At 41.0% G+C, this 20,722-nt stretch overlaps 1 protein-coding gene across 1 annotated transcript in view; it reads right to left on the bottom strand.

The window, feature by feature from the left end:
• Nucleotides 1–7,540: 7,540 nt before the first annotated feature.
• The window catches only part of RNF144A (ring finger protein 144A), a 63,149-nt gene continuing 49,967 nt past the window's right edge, over nucleotides 7,541–20,722 (bottom strand). The window contains exons 4-9 of the mRNA XM_082481191.1: nucleotides 16,030–16,134; nucleotides 15,758–15,818; nucleotides 14,508–14,715; nucleotides 12,507–12,654; nucleotides 11,145–11,234; nucleotides 7,541–8,073 (exon numbers count right to left, since the gene is read on the bottom strand). Coding sequence (XP_082337317.1) covers nucleotides 7,942–8,073; nucleotides 11,145–11,234; nucleotides 12,507–12,654; nucleotides 14,508–14,715; nucleotides 15,758–15,818; nucleotides 16,030–16,134 — 744 coding nt within the window. The 3' untranslated portion in view covers nucleotides 7,541–7,941. The remainder of the gene's footprint in view (nucleotides 8,074–11,144; nucleotides 11,235–12,506; nucleotides 12,655–14,507; nucleotides 14,716–15,757; nucleotides 15,819–16,029; nucleotides 16,135–20,722) is intronic.

Below are 20,722 nucleotides of genomic sequence, written 5' to 3'. Positions count from 1 at the left end.
CAGACTTTAAAAGCTTGAGATAGAAATCTTGTTAATATGGATTTATGTGCAATGCTCTTAAAGAAAGCCAGTGCTCATTGCCTGCGCTGGCGTTCAGAGACTGCACCCTGCTGGCTCACAGCAGCACCGCGTACCGCGAGGGCTTCAAATACCCTTTCTGTGCACTTTTCTAATGCATCAAGAAGTCTATCCATGCTCCAGCTCAGGTATCCCTCACTCGACCCATAGCCATCACAGAAGTTACGGGATACTTGAACAAAACGAGTACGCTAATAATTACTAACGTGTGCAAATAAAGACAGAAATGCTGCATTATGCTCATCTGCCACGGCAATTTTAAAATGAAAGAAGTTTAACGGGCTCTGAGCATCCAATTAATAGCATACATAGAGTACCACTTACTCAAACTCATAGGCATTTGTTTTGACTTTTCCAGCTATTCGAGGAAAAAAAGGCAGTGTTTCGAAGGAGGAAGTGTTTTAATTCTATTCCTAATAACACTTTTTTCCACATAAAGCTACAAAAAGTATCCCAGAAGCTTTATGGGTCTATTTAATACGGGCAATCTGCATTGCTCCAGGATCAGATTCCTTGCTCTACAAAATTACACAGTAGAATTTCTTCTTCCTGTAGACATATATAAGCTACAGTGACTAGAAGCCACATTTGACATTTAAGGACATGCCGTGCATAAAAATAAAGTACCACACATCAGCTAGACACACATATTTACAATCAGGTTTTAGAAAACGGCATTGAGTCAGGACACCCAGAATTTACTCCCAGGGTCTCTCGTCTTTGGACCTAGGTTTAAATTTAGCATTTATATACTGATTATAGTGCTCATTTCAATTTTGGCTTTTAAAAAAAAAGTGACCAAGGAACACCAGGAATAAATTAGGAGTTAGCACATACAGCTTGATATTGTCCTCTCCTGTGCACACACCACAAAGGAACTGCACTATTCAGTCTTTCAAGAGCATTTCCTTTGCTTGCGTGTGTGAATTGGTTTGCATGATTTACAGCATCTAAACGTTTTGTGTATGTGCCACATACGTGTTAAGTTATAGTCATCTCACCCCCCCCCCCCCCATTCATCTGGAAACACCGTATGGGAGCAGAGTAACCCGGTTCTAATTTGTACCAACAAGTTCTGCCCTGGTACCTGAAAGCAGTACTTGTGATAAGGCACTCTACGACTGTTTCACTCAGTTTTAGCCACGTAAAAGCTATATGCTTGGACAGGCAGTCGCCTGGACTTCTCTCATCAAAGTGGGTGGGGAAAAAAGCCACACCTGAAAAGCACCTTGAGAGGCTCCAAAAAGCCAAGCTGTCTAGACAACTATCTTGATAAGCAGCATAGGATGGGAAGGGAAATGTCCCAAAGACCCAGGAGATGTGTCTTTGCACTGACTACCATCAGTTAAGCCAGACGCCTGAACGTTAAGGCAAACCTCATCGTTAGAGTGGTGTCAGATTCAAGGCTGAATCTTTGTTCCCAGAGTGCAGAATCCAGGCAGCAAAGGCTTCCTTGTACAAAACAGCCTTTCGTCTCTTCTTATTTTCAAAATTAATGAAAGTTCCATCTGTTTCTATATATCCTGCATATAAAACATCATATAAACAAAATAAGACTCTCAGTATAGATGCACTGCTCATGGGCAAGTACCCACAGCACAAAATCTCCTATGAGAAACATCCTAGATGATCTCCAATACAAAAAAACAAACAAACAAACAAAAAAACACTAAAAAAAAAACCCCACCAAAATTGGGGTGTTTTTTTCTTTTTGGTTTGTGGTTGCACTGTGCTTGCAGGTTGGCAGTGGCAATTTGTAGCACTGCCCCCATCCGTGTGTGCGTACATAATTCAATTTGAACAGTTACATCTCTATTAGTACCACTATAACTAGCAGAACGCTAGAACTACCACTATGGTTTTGTGCTGTGGGATTCAATTGTCTCATGCATTCAGTTCTTTCCGGACAGTTGCTGGCATGATTTTGACCTGAACTCTCCCGCCCAATGCCCAGGTACAGTTCAGGAGTTATTCTGGAGCTGGGGCCCCTCCTAACAGAACTTACTGATATGGATGAGGGTCACCTCTGGTGACTGAATCATCCTGGACACTCTATTTATGAGAGCATACAGGGGCTAGAAGTTTGCCATTTAAGAATTCAAACGTAACCACTCTAATTTTAGACAGCTGAGAGCCTGAAGTCTGTTAAGGGTCTCCTTAAAACTCCACTTGAGAGTTTCTGCAGTGCTTGAGTTGCTGATTACAGACCTTTTGTGCAGAATCCCAGTCACGCAGCTAAGCAAAATCCTTCTGTGGCGAGGTAAGCTGACCCTGGCATAGAGACTGAGGAAATGCCCAGGAGCTAAATGTTACTAAACTACAAGATAATTGCAAGTGACTGAGAAATAATCCTCTTCTCTAAAAGAAAACTGCAAAGCAAAACACACCCTATTTGGAAGCAAGAGACTGTGGGAGCAGAGGAAGAAAGCAGAAAGATTGCTTTGTTAGTAATACCTGCTCCTAGAATAGGTCAAAACCCCTTGTGGTGTTTATAGACTATTTTCTGCCCAATAAATTGAACGAAATATCTAAACTGATCTTTCCCTTACAAAGAAAATCATTATGCTCCACGAAAACGAAAGCATGACTGAGCAGTAGCTATTATGTGGCCTTGATTTTTCTTAAATTGTCGGGTCTAAAGGCATACGTGCATATTATGCATACAGTTACGCACACCATTATTTTTTTTTCGTAGAAATCGCGCCCACGCTTTTTTTATGGGTATAGACAAAGTGTATCCTAACAAGTGAGAAAGAAACTATGGGGACTGAAGGAAAGACTGCATCCTAAACTGCAGTTCAGGCAAAATGCAGAGTGCCCGTTAACGGACTCGAGAACAGGAGAGCCAATTCCCACTGTCAAAGAGGGTTAAGTGTGCTCTGTTGTTCAGGAGATTGCACTTTGCCTTTAAGTTTCGCCTCCACGCCACCAAACCGAGGGGAATGCAAGCTACTCACAGCCACCTCCACCAGGCCTAAACCCGTGATGCGAGAACATACACACATCTCGGAGTGATCCCCGGAGCAGCACATTCACCCAGCTAGAATGTACATCAGTGGACTGCAACGGGAGCTGGACCGAAGCCCCAGCTGTGGGCCAAATTAGCTCTAGGGATAACCACAGTCACTCCTTCTGCCAAGCTGGGAGATGAGTCAGATACCAGTTATGCCAGGAGTGAGGCAGGACCTCTGCAAGCTACAGGCTGTGCTTGCTCTGAAGGAGCGACAGGTAGATACGCACAGGGAGTCCTACCGTAACAAAAGCGCTTTTCTTTCATGAACATATAGCACTGAAAAGTCACTACGAAGAATCACAGGAGACACATTCATTTAAAATATCTATTGAAATTACAAATTAAACTCTTCAATATGATTCAAAGTACAAAACACAACATTAAAAGGCATTCAACAGCTCTTTTATACATCACAGTGTTAGTGGCACAAAATGTACTTACATTTCAAATACATCAACAGAACTATTTTTACACCGGTCAAATACATTATTTATACATATGCATGACTCCTTCATGCTTATCCCTATACAAGTTTAAAATACACCCATGATAAATTGATCCAGAAAGGTTCAGTTATGCACCACGTACCTGTACCTAACATTCCTGGAATTCTTATAAGAGACATATACAAATCAAAGCAATAATGAAGACCACAGGGCTCCAAACACAAACGTCATGCCTTACTTAGTATAAGTGCATTAGCAATTAAGCACTGATGCAGACTTTTTTGATGTCTTTAATACCACTGTCATCAACAACCGTATTCTACCTGTTTTCCTCAGGATTTTAGATTACATGTGTGAAATGCACAAACTTTGGTTTTCAAAAAAGCAAACCCGCACAAAGCTTTATGCATGCTGCACCTCACTGGGATGAGAAAGGCCTGTGTTAAATATATTTATTCCTATACAGTAAAAGACTTACAGATGAAATGCACTGAACTTCGTTTTTATTGTCCTGCCCATAACAATTTTAAATCAAAAGCACTTCATCTTTTTCTGATCTATGAGTATTTTATCCTGTCAGCTCCATAAACAAGAGAGCTTTTCACTAATTTTGATTGGGTTTCCTGCACGTCAGGAGATCGACTGTAAGATGAGAGTTGACCCAGTCAGCTCTTATTTGGGATTTTGCCTAATTCATAAGCCGGAGTATTTGCCTGGTATGTGGGGGAAAGCATCCCAAATTCTTGGCATGCTAATGTCAGTAGTAGGAGGTTTCAGGACGCATGCCAACATGAATAAAATTGAAATATTAACATAAAACTACAGTAAGCATTTATATATAATCTTTCATCACAGAGTCCTGAAGAGCCTCAAACCCAATGAATTTGCCCTCACAGCCCTCCTGCGAGGTAGGTGAACATTGGTCCATCCATTTAAAAGATGGTGAAATTGAGGTAAAAGGAGATAAGTGACTTGTCCAATGTCACGTGGGGAAAACCCAACGCTACTGCCATTGAAGGTGGTGCGGGCTATGCTACTGGTCGCTCTCAGGACTGACTTCAGCCCAACTAATGAACGGCGAGACTAGGGAGATGCAAAGCCTCTGCCGTCTGGACTCCACACTCAGTCCCACGGTCGCTGGAAGGGACACCGTTTTACCCCAACAGAACGTGCAGATGACGTACTGTTACAAACTCCATTAAAAACAGCATTTAAGACAATGCAAAAACCTAAACAACAGCATAACTGTAAAAGCGCAACAGAACTCATGCAATGAATCTTATTTTTCTGGTGAAAACCTATAAAGACAAAGCTGTTGTAACAGAAATTCATCTGAAAAGCAGCAGAGACAAACTTTCAATTTTCCATGGCAGGGGGTTTAAATGTCAAGAGTTTAAAATAATGTATTTACAATTCAATCTCGGGGTATTAAATGTCACACTATCAACAAAAGCTGTAACATAAAAATGCCCCAAACTCAATACATCACTGCCAGAAGCTGCTACTTTGGAAACAAATCAGAATTAAAATAATAAATAAATAAAAATAAATCCCCGAGAAGAATACAGATGGCATGACATTTAGCAAACCTGAAAGGACTAGGTATTTGGTAAATATACGTAGGCATATAGTCTATCCCAACAGCCAGCATGTGAAACGAGATACGTCATAAAAATCTCCAGTAGCAACTCAAGTATGTTGACACCAGAGACAGAGATATACTGACAGAAGTACGCAGTTTTCTGATTATATATAGTTACCTGTGAGCATCGATTATAAACTATCAGTTTAAAATGTCTGTATTTGTAAAGGACTTCTTTTTCTTTTAAATCTGGAAATGCATTTATTTTGACATCGATTATTAACTGGCCACACAGTACTGTGAAAAACTCAAGTTTCACTATGTTGCCGCGTAAAGGCTGTCTTGAAGAAAGGCACAGAGAAAATAAACCTCATACCAGGACACTCCGGTACTGTTAACAGGCCACTGCACCTCTGCTGATTCCTATCACCCCAGTAGTAGAACTGGTCATTAGAGCCACTGCCACTTACAGCAGAATCCCTTAGTGCTCCCAATTAGAAAATTAACACCTTTGACACCCTGTTGTCCAGTTGTGGGTTTTTTTCCAGTTAAATGGAATTACAGGGCCAAGGACGAAAGGCCGCAGTCCAGGCTTACCTGCAGGAAGCTGTCCTTCGCAGAAGGGTTTCCATGAGTTCCGCGCACTGACGGACCGAGCTGCTGCCAGAGCCGGCGCGGGAGAACCGACAGCTTCACCGCCCGCTCAACGCAGCCGTGCTTCGCACCCCCCTCGGGGGCTGGTAAACAACGATCAGATGCACTATCAGGTATTTCTGAACAACTAAGCAATTTTTAATAACAAAGATAGCCAAAATACTAAAAATACCGTGATAACAAAACCAGGTATTACGAGTAAAGATCTGAACTGTGCATTGCCATAAACAATCCGAAGATATCACGAGGAGTTCAGACTTGCTGGAAACCAGCTATCCTTTTTATTCACATTATAATGGCTGAACTCATTAAAATCAAGCCAAATAAGTGAACTGCAGATAACCTCCAGCTCCCGAAGCTACAGTCTGTGGTTAGATACAGTTTGAATTTGGATACCATTAAACTTGGAAGAAGGGGAGGAGAGCCGTTTTATAAAAAGACAGTGGCCCTTGTACCCTACAGTCTTTTTATTTAACAGATAGACAGTATAAAATGAAAGATTATAAAGAAAGGAGTAATTTCCTTACGCTTAAGCTATGAAAACATACTCCCAGCCTGTGACAGCAGCCAGAAGCAGTTGCATTTAAGGGTCTTAATGCTTTTTCAGTGCAAACTTATCCTGGCTTCAACATATTCATCCATTTGAGTACACTGATAATGCACAGAAATAAACGATGATGAAAAACCCACAGTCAAACTTCAGTACACAAGCCATTCCAAAGAATGTTTTCCTTCCGTACTACACACAGACATACACATTGTTTCAGATGCTTCATATTTCATGGCAAGAAGCTATTAGTCAAATTCTTGTAGGCTTTAAAATCAGAGCAAAATGGTTTTCAACAAAATATTTCCGAAGAGAAACTTAACAGTATGTTGACTAGCACGCATTACTACCCTGGAAACACGGCACTGTGAATTCCGCAAAACTATCAAATCAAAGTGATTATTTTTCAAATGAAAACTTGTTTCATCACAGCATCATTATTAACAGCATACACCATACGATATTAACTCTGAAAATGGCATAAGTAGTTTAAATGTAAAGTACAACTTCCACAAATATCCCAGGCATTTTTATTATTAACTACAGGGATAAACCTGATGTATTTTTATACTTGGAAGGAAAGCTTCATTGATAACCCAAGAGTCTGCTAAATAGTAAAGTTAGTCCTGTATTTTTTAATAATTGCCCTAAAGACAGAAGCAAGCTATCTTGAACTTCCAAAATATTTCAATAGCACAGCTATTTACACATTTGGTTTAAATAGGATTATATATATATCTCTATATAAAAAGATTAAGATACCTGGATTAGAAGTTACGTAGCCCTGTAAGTGTAGCAGAACCCTAAACAACAGCAAAAAATAACAATTCAGAAAAACACTAGTGGTCCAGCGGTAATCAATACCATCAATGCATTTTTAAAAGAACCTTGATCACATAGCAGGTTTGTGTCACGACTCAACCTTACAGTTTCAACAATTTGTTTTAAAAATGTAGCTTTCGATCAAACAAATTCTTATAAGACTTCAAAAAATTCCTGGAAGGCAACAGGACCAACTTTGTCCTTCTAATCCTCCCCAAATTTCAAGAAAGGCATAGGACGGCCTATATGCACCTTATTGATTTTGTTATACTTGGAAAAATAGGTACTAAAAAGGACATTGTGATGGCTTTAACAAAAACAGATATGTAATAAACATAGTAAAGTCACACTAAATTGACTATCTGATTTAAATGATAGGCAACTCAAATATTTACAGGAATAAGACACCAAATTTTGAAGCGAACGGATATGCGGAAAGTTTAGATTTGTATGCATTTGTAGCTTGTTTTGTTGATGTCATTCAGCACAGTTCCCAGTCCACCAGCAGGGCATCAGAAACTTTTTGCATTATTTTTAGCAGTATCACTTCTTCATTTCAGATAGCTACCTGGGTCCATGATCTCCCTTTAGCACCAAACTCGCCTTCCATTACCCTCCTTGTCTATTATCTATTGATCTATGCAACAGTAGTAACAACAGTTCCTGGAACCAAGACTGTGTGTCAATGAAAAGCAGAACGGGGCAAGTAAGGCTACAGCAATGCGAGTGCAAGAGGGAAACATCGACAGCAACAGTAAAATCAAAACGCATGTTGTGATGAGTCCAATCTTCTCTCAGTCTAGGTAGGTAGAGGGTCATCATCTCCTTTATTACATTTGCACTTGCAGCACAGAACAAATGGTGTAGCAAGTAGAAGGAAAGGGGAGGCCACCAAAAGTAGAAGACCAAATCCTGCAAAAATTCCTACCACCTGCAAGAGAAGGGAATACCGTTGCATTAGGGATAACAACTGTCTAGATTCTGCTGACACCAGTGCATCATCAGTGTCCTTCAAAAGGATCTCAGCAAATGCCATTGACCTTACCAGAGCTAGGACTTCCCCCCAAGTGTATGCTACAGTCAGCTCCTGCCATCAGTAAACATGAGTGAAATCAGAGAGCGAACATTCACGTTTCATTGCTCCAGTCAGAACCATGCCACACAACTCAGCTCCATCACACAAACTGATGCAGATGGTTATTTGCCTTTTTGAGTTTTGCTAGATCTCAAGCAACTAATGAAAAACTGACTAGACACATTTTTCTTCATCAAACCTAAATACTAAGCATCAGGATCAAGACTACAATAGAGTTAGAGACTCTCATTTTCAGGTGCTCCCCCTTTTGCTGCAGAAAGCTCCAAAAAGAATCCGTCAAGATTCTGGTGGTATTCATGGAGAATCTGGGAAGACTCCCATAAACTTCCCACCAGCACAAACACATGCTTGGGGATCTCAGCCACAGATTACAAACACTATGGACGACAGAAAGACTTTACATATGACACGTCTTTTGCAGTCAGACCCGAGCTCACCCTGCTGCTTCAGGGGACATGACCTAACTCTAGCTAAAAACATTTTTTTCGTTTACATTTATTGATCATCCTCTTCCCAGCAAGGGCAGAGGACCACAGACCTACTCATTCTGTCGGTGTGACAAACTCTTATTAGTTTCTACAGTTTAAATTTGGAAAATTATTAAAAAATCATTCAAGCTGAGGTTTACTGCCTGAGGAAGTTTCCCATTTGCCACAGGCAACTGTAAGAGTAACGCTGCAACAATATGCCCACGAATTATTTGAGAAAATAATTTAGATTTATTCACATGAGAGTGTCTGTGAATAATTTTGAATAATGAAGGCAGGAGCGGAATGCTAATCTGCTAGCAAAACCTCACAGCAGAAGGAGGAATCAAATTAGAGTGCAGTACCCATTAAAGAACTCTTCCAGCCAGGGCTAGGTATGCCGCTTCAATTAACTGCCAAATATTTAATTAGCCATGGTATAGATGGGATGATTTACTAGTACTTTTGTTGGCCACGGACAATTTCTCGTTGTGATTGCTACCTATTTCTTTTCGCAATTCCGCTAAGCAGGATTCCCAGGCGGGGCTGGAGGGACAGGCGGGCGGCGGGAGGTGGCGCTGTGGGACAGCGCTCACGGACCCCAGGCTGCCTCCCGCCCCGCCGAATTCTTTCCACCTTGGCTTTTCGCTGTCCAGGGATAAAGGGGCTCAAACTTCCCTGCCCTAACCGTTTTCTTTCTTGCCAAGAGCAACTTCTTTTCCAGCTGCAGAGGTGTGCACGTTTCATTACTCATTCTTTTTTCTTGCAGGTGCTGAGAAGCTGATGCAACGTCCACTGACCAATATTTGCATTTATTTACTACAGACATAAGCCAAAGCTAAATTCTAATCTCTAAAAACCCTGAGCTGCAACTATTGCCATACTGCTCTTCAGAGACAGCCCGCCCCTGCCCAGCCCTCTGCAGCCCAGGCTAAGAGTGCGCTGATCAGACAGAGCCCAGCTGGAAGTCAGCAATTCAGTGAACCAGACTGACTACTGGTAATTTTTATGAGATATCTATTTATACTTTCCTTTCAGCCTCAATATGCCACCAAAGAATTCATTAAGTTTCATTTTGTTGTGTTTTTTTTTTTTTAATTTCTTTATTTTGTTTTTTTTTTGGGGGGGGTTGTTTGTTTTAAACAAAACTGCCTGCTGAGCATTACTTACTTTTTTTCTACTTGGTCCTGATGCTTCTGAAGAAGTTACTGCCCTATTCAGCATCAAGCTGTTCCCTCTGGCCAAAACAAATATTTTCTTTCAAATCCACTGACAACAAACCAAAGGCTCACCTCAATTTGCCTTGGATAAACAAACACTCAAAGAAACTTAACATAAGGAAATGACTGCAATGTTGATTTGGCTTTAGTGGGTTTAGCAGAATTATATCCTGATTGGCAGACAATTATCACTTTCTCAACAATGACCAGAACATCAAACATACTGACTCTCAAACGTATTTGCACTAACTACTGTGGCTAAGAACAGATCCCAAATATCAGATTAATCACCTCGTATTACAGGTATATCAAGAAAGCTTCTATACCCCCACACTTTCTAAAATACCATTGGCTAAGCCACGCAAAACCAAGTCCACAGCTCAGGCACCCAGGGGTGGATGCGGAGGGAGAGAAGTGTGATCCTTCTCTTTTTATTTCAGTTTAGCTGTTTGTCCAGACTTTGGATTTATGCTCAAATGGAAAGAAATCTGTCCTTCAAGAAAAGCACTTCATCTCAAGCTAAGGTATATATTTACCGGCACACAGTTAATTTAGGAAGAGATGACTCAGATACCCAGATGTCCCTGTATCTCTGATGAGACTGTAAAGGCAGTAGATTGGACTAAGTCACACACTGGCATTTATATTGCATGCCTTGAAGTAGTGCAGAGAGCTCTTCCATTACCAGCATTCATGCTGGGTCCAGCAAGACTGGATCTAGACTACAAGAGGTATCCCCACACTCCTTGTAACTGTCAATTTGAACTTCTGTTTGAAACTACTAAGCTCACTGGGTTACCTTCTATCCAACCTACATCAATGAGTCAACCGGAGTCCATAGCAAGATACTGAGCACACTCAGGCTGATTCCTTTCCAGTTCTGGATTTGGAGCTAAAGATCCCTTGCAGGATGAGCTTCCTTGTTGATAACATGGGTGGTGGCAACCAAGTTTGTCCTCCAGGTTTACTGAGAACATATCCAGAGTGGCACTTAACTGGCTCTGCAAATGTACCCTTTCTAGTTGTCCGTGGCTTTCTGCCAAGGAGTGTCCTCTCTGGGAAAGCTAACTGTTCCCCTCCAAGACACTGCCCTCTTTAAATCTGCTAGGAAGATCAGTTACCATTTGGCACAAAATTTTATTCTGAGGTGTTAAAATGAGTAAGATAAACACTGTGACAGTAGTAGCCTGTACAGAGCTTTTAAAGATCCAAGCATTACCTGTGTTCTGTGCCAGATAACAGACGCCCTGGAGTGTCCCAGCTTGTTTCGACAAGGTCCTTTGTCGTAATGTATAAGGAGAAAATCATCCTACAAAATATTACATTAAAAGGTAGGTAATAAACAGAAGTACAAACTGTTCTTCAAGTTATAAAATACTATTTCCTGAGAAGTTCTAACCAGGAATTGTATAGGAAGATAAAAGCTTAGTAAAGTGGATATGGCCAGGTCCAACCCTTCCAAAGTGCTTTGCTTACAGTTAAGTGTCTTCACAAACAGGTTTCTTTAGCAGATGTATAATGAATCCTTCTCCCAAAGGCTCTCAAGCTGCATATTTAAATACTAGCATGGAATTTAGCAAGAGGATCCAAGAAGATCCAAGCTGACCATTGCATATATTTTACACACATACAGGAAGAGCAAAAGAAAATGAGTACTTGTACCGCAGACTTCCCAAAGCTCATTCCTTTTACTAGTTGAAGAATAAAAGTACAATACAGATTTTTGAGAAATTATGTCCCTATCTGTCCTGTCATCCTTTCGCAAACCAGCCAAGATGTCAGACCCAGTACCAAGGGAACACTGCTTTTTAACTGAGCATGTGAGAACCCTGTGACTTAAGGACTGTTAGTAAAGCATTCAAATGGGACAACCACAGGATTTGAATAGTCAGAGTAGCTTTCAGGAACCTGAAACATTTCCTTTGCTATTGTTAACAATGCTATAAAATGAAACAGATGACATGGAAACAGATGTTGTATATTGTATATACTCTGATCCCTGGTCATGATAACAGGCTGATTTAAAAAAAAAAAAAACACAAACATATGACAGCAGCAGCTGACCAAGTCCTGGCCTTAGGAGAACATCGTATTCTTTTTCATATGTCAGATCTATTTCTTGTCCCACAGAATACAATGAACAATAAACAAATTTGCTGCTAGTCTCCTGCATGGTGACGCACCAAATCTACAGTTTGTCTGTTAAACTTCCACAGACTGAGAACATTGCTACACTCATCCTGTAACTCCTTCAAGTGGAACATTGAAAAGTCAGTATTAAATGCCCCTCCACCAGGTAAATTGCCATGTAAAGATTGCAAACAGAATATTTTCCCCAAATTTTATTTTTTAATAATGATTTACTGACTCACATAGGCAAACTACTAATATCCACAGGTCAGACAAGTAAAACAGAGCATACAAATCCTATCAAATTACCAGCATCGGCTCTGGTGGGTTGCAGTCCACCAAAGTGGGCAGAAGCTAGTAAGCTATTACTTAATTGATTAATGAGACAGCTGTATGGCAAAGAAATTAAATTCCAAGCTTCCAAGAACCAGAGTGCATGGCATGTACTCACATCAAGAGATTCCAAACAGTACCAGCAAAAGGCATGTTTGCAGTTCTTACACATCATCTGGGCACAGCCTTCATCTCGTTCAATGTAAACTTTACACTTTGGACAGCGTTTGATCGGAGCATCATCTTCTTCCATTTTAAAAACTGAACTGTGGGAGAGAGTGAGGAATTAATAAGACGTGTGGCCATGTCAGTTTAGAGAAGAACATCTGAGAACTGTGCTAAAAACGTAAGCCTACTTTTTCATTACAAAAAAAAGAGACATTACTAGACATTCAAGTATTCAACTGAATTTTATTATTCAGATATTTTGACCTTACTCTATTTTTCAAACATATCTCTAGAAAAAAATGGTTAATGACTACAGTGCCTATGTAAGAGTCTGGGCATTTTCTTTACCACATATTTTACCAACTGTTTTTGTCATCTGGTAATACTAACAGATATTATACAGTTTTCTCCTGGAATATATTAGATGAGCAGCAGCTAGTTCATTCCTAAATGCTTTGTATGTCTAGATCATTTTCCTTTTTCCTCCCTTCTTCTTTCTCAGAAAAGAAGAGGAAGCAAACCCTTGATGGCACAAGCCCATACCACATTCTTCAGACTGGGGCAATAGCGAGAGATTGCTTGTCTATGCCCTCCTTGAGGATCCTCCCTAGGAATTTCTTTCCAAAGCAGGAACCATGAGGTTTTTGGGACAAGCTGCTCTTTGAGTTGATCTCTTCATGTCTAACACTGTCCTAACGAGTCCTGGTCTGTGAATTAGGGCTACCACCACCTCTTCTTGCCTTGCACTACTGTGCAAAACCACAGGCTATCCCCTTATATAGTGGGAACAACACAGAGGAATATGGAAACATTAGAAGGACATTTATTTCCCTTGAGCAGCTTTCTACCATACCCAGGCTTTACGCATACCAATAACTAAAATGTACCTTAAAAAATGACACTTTCTGCAGCTACTGCCAGTGGGAGGTACAAGAATGACTGATGGGGAATCAACAGTTCACTGGAAAACAGGACTGACCCTTGACTGATTGATTCATTTGCCCAACAGCAGGATAAAGGGACACACACTCGTTAGTCACACTAGGGGCAACTGTATTACAAAAAAATGCTTTAAATCCATAAAGTGTATATGAAACTCCAAATGCATGGTAGCACAAACTGCTACTGACACATTATGCTTCAAAATAATGAAAAAACAAACCTCAAAGGAGTGAAAAATGAAGCACGAAATAAAAAAGCTAAAAGCAACCAAAATACTAAGGCAAATAAAATCAAGTTTTTCATCTTGCCATGAAGTTTTGTGAGCTTCAGTTCTGGTCAAGCACACACAAAGAGCATGTGTAAAAGTTACTATACTTGACTAGGAACTCATGACAGCATCCTAGCTAGTCATCTGTTACAGAAAAGCTTGAAAGAAGACAAGTTATGAATAGCTTAGTCCAAGGCTGGCCAGGGCTTTAATGATACCTTGAACTGCTAAACAATCTTTGAAAAAGCCCAAACATTAAGTAGAATACATGCACAACGGCCTTTCTTATTCACAGGCTGCAGCATGCCACTTGAAACAGCCTAAAGCAGAACTTAAGATCATTGGCCAAACGTGCAGCAGTTGGGATGAAGTACCCTAAAAATTGCTGTCTGGCATGATGTTACCAACCCTCACACTGCCCACAATAGCAGCAGCAACAAAATCTTCTCTGAAGGGAAGCTACCGAGCTGCTTGGATATTGTATTTTTCCCACTGGGGAAAAAGGACGGGTGATAGAGGCTCAAGCAGCTCCCCTGTGCTTTGTCGGGAATGGTGACAAGAAGTGAGACTGCCAAGAGCTATCCAGTTTTGTAGTACAGCATTAAAGGAACACGAATGACTAATGACGGAAACAGCTTTAACAGAAAATATCAGCAAAGCGCCTCTTTACTATTCATACTCTGTATTGTTCAAAGATTGAGTGTTTTGTTTCTAAACACTTGATCTTTTGCAATACTTTACCTTGTTTCTCCCGGAAGAAAAGAGATTGGCATGTTCTCTTGACAGCCTTGGCCTGGATGCCAATTAGATTTGCAAGCAGAGCAGAACTCGATGTCGCAGGCTTTGCACTGGACCAGCTGGGGGTCCTGTGGGCTTGGTTGCTGGAGCTGGCAAACTGCCTGGCAAGTAGAGGACGGACACCAAGTCCGACACGGATCCAAAAGCACTTCTGTAAAGGGGCATAAAAGAACGAAATTCAAAGGCAGTTACAAGACCGGCCTTCCATAACAATGTATTCCAGATGAGGTTGACTGGCAGGGCACTTGAAGACACCCTTTTTCAAAAGAAGCCTTTTAATTTCTGCTACCCATTTAGACGTAAATCTGGCCTGCTTTGCAAATGGGCACCAAACTAAAGTGAGTTTTCCAAGTTTGAATTAATTGCCTGCTTTCATTCACTGAACTAAACTCGTTCTGAGAATGAGATGTTGTATTTTTCTTCAGTTGTACTTGAAGTTAAATAGAGCATATACTATGCAGGTATAACCGATCAGAAAGTGTTTTTACAGTGCCTTGCCCAGTAGGACTCTCTTTCAAGTTAAGTCTCTTCCCCACATGATTAATAATAGCATAAGATTGTTATACAGTTTCATCCCTTTCTTGGAGGCTGCTTACTGGTAAGTCATTTCATGTTTCAAAGCCCACTGAAGTCAATACAAACCCACCAATGTCTTCAGTGGTTTCTAGGCTGGGTCCTGCCCTCAGCAAAAACTTACTGCAACTTCTCTATGGCCACACAGGTCCACATCCCCACAGGCACCCAATCAGCTTGTAACCTCATGCAAATTAATAAGGTTCATCTTATCACTACACGCAGAATGGCCTAGAATTCTGCACCAGGTGCCATCACAGGAGATAACGATGGCTTCATAAAGGGGGTCAGCCTACCTCCCCAGCCTCTGCAGTACTGGTAGTCAGCTCAAACAGCAAAGCTCGAAATAGAAGTCACTCCCTCTCTTAGTTATATAGCAATATAATACATAGCAATTTTCTTTCCTTATTTTATTCCCAGAATGTTGCAATTCTGGGAATCATGCAGGCAAGAACAGAAACAATGTTTTCTGGGGTTTTGGCTTTTTGTGTGTGATGACCAAACAATTAATGCATAATGTTACTGCATGAACACATGCAGAGCCAGATTATGATTTATGGGATCGCTCTGGCGTGATACCATTCCCACAGCCTTACAATGGGTAGTGTGACATGAGTTACCTCTTTCAAACTGTAGCTTCTTATACCTTTGCATGATTTCTGACGCAACCATACACTCAATCTGTTGAAAGAAGGAAAAGGAAAAGACAAATTTCCAATTAGGAACAGCAATAATCTAAGGCGTTTTCAACAAATGGAGACAAAATATTTGACCTTTAGAGAATTATTAAAAATGTGTGTTGGCAACAGTGGCAGCTGTAACATACAGAGCAAGACGCATTTAAACGTCCTAGAAAGAAAAGAAAAAAAACCTATTTGCAGGAAAAGCATACCTCATTTTCTTGCAGATGGCCTCGCTTTGGGCAGGCAGCATCAGGGCAGCTGATTGCTGTTTCTAGACCTTCTTTGATCAAAAGTTCCACATACTGTTTTAGGCACTGTAAGAGAGCCAAAGACTGAGTTAACTACCCCACCAAGAATAAACCATTCAGTATTTTAACAGCTTTCCTCTGAAAATCTGAAGAACTCAAACTTTATTGAAAAAACAGATACTACTGTATCCCTTTTAAAACCATAGGCCATGCTTTGGCCATGCCATGGTTATATCTTTAAATAGAAAACAGAACTTCCCCATTAAATAACTCTTCCTTAATTTAAAATATGCAGCAAATTAAATAGTAACAATAATGGGGAAAAGGACAAATCAAACAGGGAGCTAGGAGGGAAAAAATAATAAAACCCCACCAAGATAAAATTAGATTAACCACACTCCAAAAATCTTTGAGACTGGAAACCACAACACAACTTAGTAAGCAGTAACTACGCGTAGATAGACATCTGTCACGCATACCAAAGAGCAAAAGGGAGTGGTGTATCTTGCCTTCTATTTCTAGAAAATAACTATCTGAACTTCATGGTTAAAGATATATCTTTTCCATAGGAAGGAAAAATGTGAGAATTAGGACTCCCAGAAAAACTACAGTTTCCATGGGGACCAAATAATAAATATTAGTAATACTAATACTTTTCTTCCCTAGCAACCACAGCATTTTACCCAAGCCTTAACTGAAAACGTAGCATCTAACACAATAGTGCACAGCACGACCGTCAACAAATCAGAGAAGAAAGGCGGATATTTTAGACTAAGGACAAATTAAGACCAAACCTTGTAATTCTTGAAGAGCAACCACCACCCTCCACCTCCACACCTTCCACATCAAGGTGAGAGCTATTGCATAGGTGTCAGATGGGGAGGCGAGGGGAGCGATGGAGAGAGGCACAGCCTTCTCCCTGCAGATACCGTGCAATTTCTACCACCCTGACGCTACACAGAAAGAGCAAATGAGGGTCTGCTTCCCAGGGGATGGGTCACCCTTGGTGTTCTCACCCTGCTTGTGAGCTCAGCTGGCAATGACAAACTGGAGACAACGACAGAAAGCAGGTCCCTAACTCTTGTTAACAGACATGCGAATACAGAGCGAGGCTAGACCAACAGCAGAGTGAAATGAAGATATAAAACAAGCTCAGCATACAGCTGGGTGGGAGGTGAGAAGGATTACACACTCTGCAGCAAGCTGGCAAAACAGGGGCTTCAAAGTACCATCTCCAGACAGAATGGGCGAAAAGTATGCAGCCGCCGACCTGCCATCAGCCCGGGAAGGCAAAGGGCTGCATGGACCCTGCTGAGTCCAGCGTGCCTAATGGCAGGTCAGAGCACAGACCTGCTTCTGCCTCCCAACCGTGCCGTCAAACCAGCCCATCAGCGAGCACACTTCCAGCCTAACTCTCTGTACGTGGCTTCTAACTGCTAAGGTCCAGATTTTAGAGTCTACTCGTTCAGCCTCACCCCTTTCTGTTCTGTTTCTTGATATGTCTATTCAGTTCCTTTCAGAGACTCGCCTATATTAAGGTTTTGTTTTAGTTTTTAACTCTCGCAGCTTAACTGTGGCAAAAACTTCGCTTCCTGCCCACAGAATTTCTGCTGCTCTGGTACACAGCTTTTCTGGTGGCAACATGCCACCACCTTGCCAGCATAACAAAGCATTTCTGTCAGATTCCCCTTCCCTGTGTCTCCTACTCAACAGAGGCAGCAGGTCTATTTTTTGGAAAAGAAAAACACAGGCCGGATAATTGATATCTTTAAAAGTTTTACATATGTAAAATATCCACGTGTGATAGATCATTGTAGGGATTTAATGAGGACAACTGTTCATTCAGTAAATGGCTGACGTGCAGAAAGTTTCCAAGCTTTCGCTTGGAGCTCTGCAGGGTGGGTGGCGGAGCAGTTCAAGGGAACCCCTGGCAGCAACCACAGCAGGCCGAGCTCCGCGAGAACCGGGTCCCAGGTTGTGCGCCTCGGCAAACTGCGATTTCAGCTGTAGGGAGGTATCAGTGTTGCCAGAACGACACTGTTGGCTCTTCCCTTTCCCCTCCATTTGCAGACGCCAGGCGTGGATTAAAATGAAAACGCATACATTTTTAATGCCAGCACTTAGCACTTATAGAAAGTACTTTTCAAGCTGAATGATCTTTGCTGTCATTAATCATTAATGTGGTTAATTCTCTTCCTCAACCTGTTTGGGACCATTGCCAAAGCCCATTCGATTTGTTTCCCCTTCCTCCCATCTTCCAAGGAATGACACAGCTCATCCCTGCCACAAGCAGCGTCCAAGGCCTTCCCCTGATGTGGCCCCTACCTCCTCAAAACCAGCCCAGCAAAAGAGCACTTCTTATGCTTCACCTTCTGGGAACAGAGACACTGTCTTGAGGCCATGAAACATCACTGTAAATTAGGCAGAGGATAAAACACTCTGTCCAATAAAGACTTCCTCACTCCAGAGATTTCTTGGGTGGAGAAGGAGTAATCCAAAGTGGTTGCAAGAGAATTTGAAGCACAGGGTAGCTGTGGCTTCTCTTGAGAGCGGACACAAGATATGCCACTTATGTCAGAAAATTTTAAACTGGCTACAGTGCTAGAAATGCACCAGCATGCAAGCAAAACAACATGACAGGATTAGGTACTCAGTTATATACTATGAAAAAATCATTACAAAACAACTACAAAAAGATGACAAATAAATTGTTGCTTGTTTTCTATGCAGCCTGCAGTTGATCCCTTGCTGGAAGAACACATCTTCATAGCCTTGCCATTAAGGCAATAAAGTACTGTATGGGATGAACAAAAAACATAGGAGTTTAAGTCACCCCAAACAACTTTTAAAATTACCTGTATTACATAATTTTTCTCAGACAAAACAGGAGCTGAGATTAGGTAGCTAAGGGCTGAGGTTGAAATAAGGTCACAAGATAACCTTCTTGTTGTACATTTACCCTTATAAAACCAATACGCTTAGGAGCATCTTTATTCTTCCTTTAATGGACGTGTGTCAATGGAAAGTTACTCTTATTTGGAACAATACTTTTGCTGAATTCCACTTGTTTCCTTCTGTAAAAAACCCTCATTGTAGTTCAGTAAGTAAATAACTAAATATTATTTAACTAAGTCACACTTGGAGATACTCTAAACCTATCAAAACCGATGGTAGTTATTCTGTACATTTCTGCTTATGTATATAAAGTGACATGATGAAGCCAGGGTAAGACTTGGCATTTCACAAAAAATAGCTCGTTAGTGAATTATGTAGGCCATAAGAGGAAACATTTCCTTTGCATTCAAGTTTTGGACTTCATTTCTGTACTCTGACAATCTTCACCTGGAATAATGAAGACCTGCCCAGCCAGCAAGAAGAGACGACCAAGTGTGTAAGCTTAAGTCATTAGTCCAGCTACAATAACGAACCATTTGTGTTCTCCTACTCCTTCTCCAATCCAGAATTAAAACACGTCAGTTTATAACAATCGTTAGGCAAATTATTCTGTTTTACACTGCAGTTGCAACACGTGAACAGGTAATTATAGTAGCTTACATTTCTGTCCAGCATACTCTCAGCATAGCAAATGACTCGGGGGGGAGAGAAAAGAACAATTATTACACAATGGCATTCTAGGACAATACTAAGGTTGTTTGGCTTCCTTAACTATACAGATCTACACCTTAGCATTCATTTTATAACTTCATATATTTTTAAATTAAAAGGAGATTGTAAAATATTACCATATATGAATGTTAGACAGGGAACTACATGAAAACTGCCATATAACTTTTGCAATTTCCTTTAGACAAAGGAAAGCAAAGCATTGCACAACATATGTGTTATATATAAACTATATATAGACTATATAAATGATACAGATATAACACATATATGCACACTATATTGAAAACTTTATGTAAGGTTATATAAAGTGCAGGTCAAGATGCAACCCATGCCCCAATTGCGGCTGAACAGCCTAAGATCAGTCAGAAGAGACTGCTGACCTCCCCCGAGCGTTACACCTGTATTTTCCACCGTGTACGAACACTCCTTGTGCATCGCTGCTCTGTTCTCTTTCTGCACATCACCGTTGTCCTTTCTGGTGTCTGGATGGCTTTCTGGTGTCTGGATGGCTTTTTCTTTCACCTGGCAATCCAAGAATCCTACTGTCGTTTGATGTCCCCATGACAACGGACAGGAGCACATCCACTTTGAGGAGTTTTGGCCCAGATCCATTCTCTCACAAGGATCAACTGAGAGCCCAACTCCACACCGGTTTTACTATCGGCTGCCTATGTAAACTAGGAATGCCTTTTTTTTCTTTTTTTCCTCAGCTTCAGAGATAGACGGCTCATAAGGGAACAACTTCCTTTCTGAAGCTGCCAAGCGTAGCCTAATATTTAAAGCTCTGCAAAATGAGTTGTACTTCTGACCTTCATACATCAAGGCTTGCACCACACAGAAAGGTATGTTCCGTGACCATTGATGTGCTGTCGCTTTAGAGCTGCACATCATTTTGTGTAACGTTATAAAGATCAAAATAGCCTATAAGAATCAACAGGGTCATTTTTTGCCTAATTTCCAACCATAACACGTAATTTTACTCCGCTGCATTTAACTCTAACAAACCTGCACAGGCCACAGCAAAATC

Source organism: Vanellus vanellus (genome assembly GCF_965231255.1).
Source record: "Vanellus vanellus genome assembly, chromosome: 3".
Lineage (NCBI taxonomy): Eukaryota > Metazoa > Chordata > Aves > Charadriiformes > Charadriidae > Vanellus > Vanellus vanellus.
This window is presented reverse-complemented; position numbering and strand designations above follow the sequence as displayed.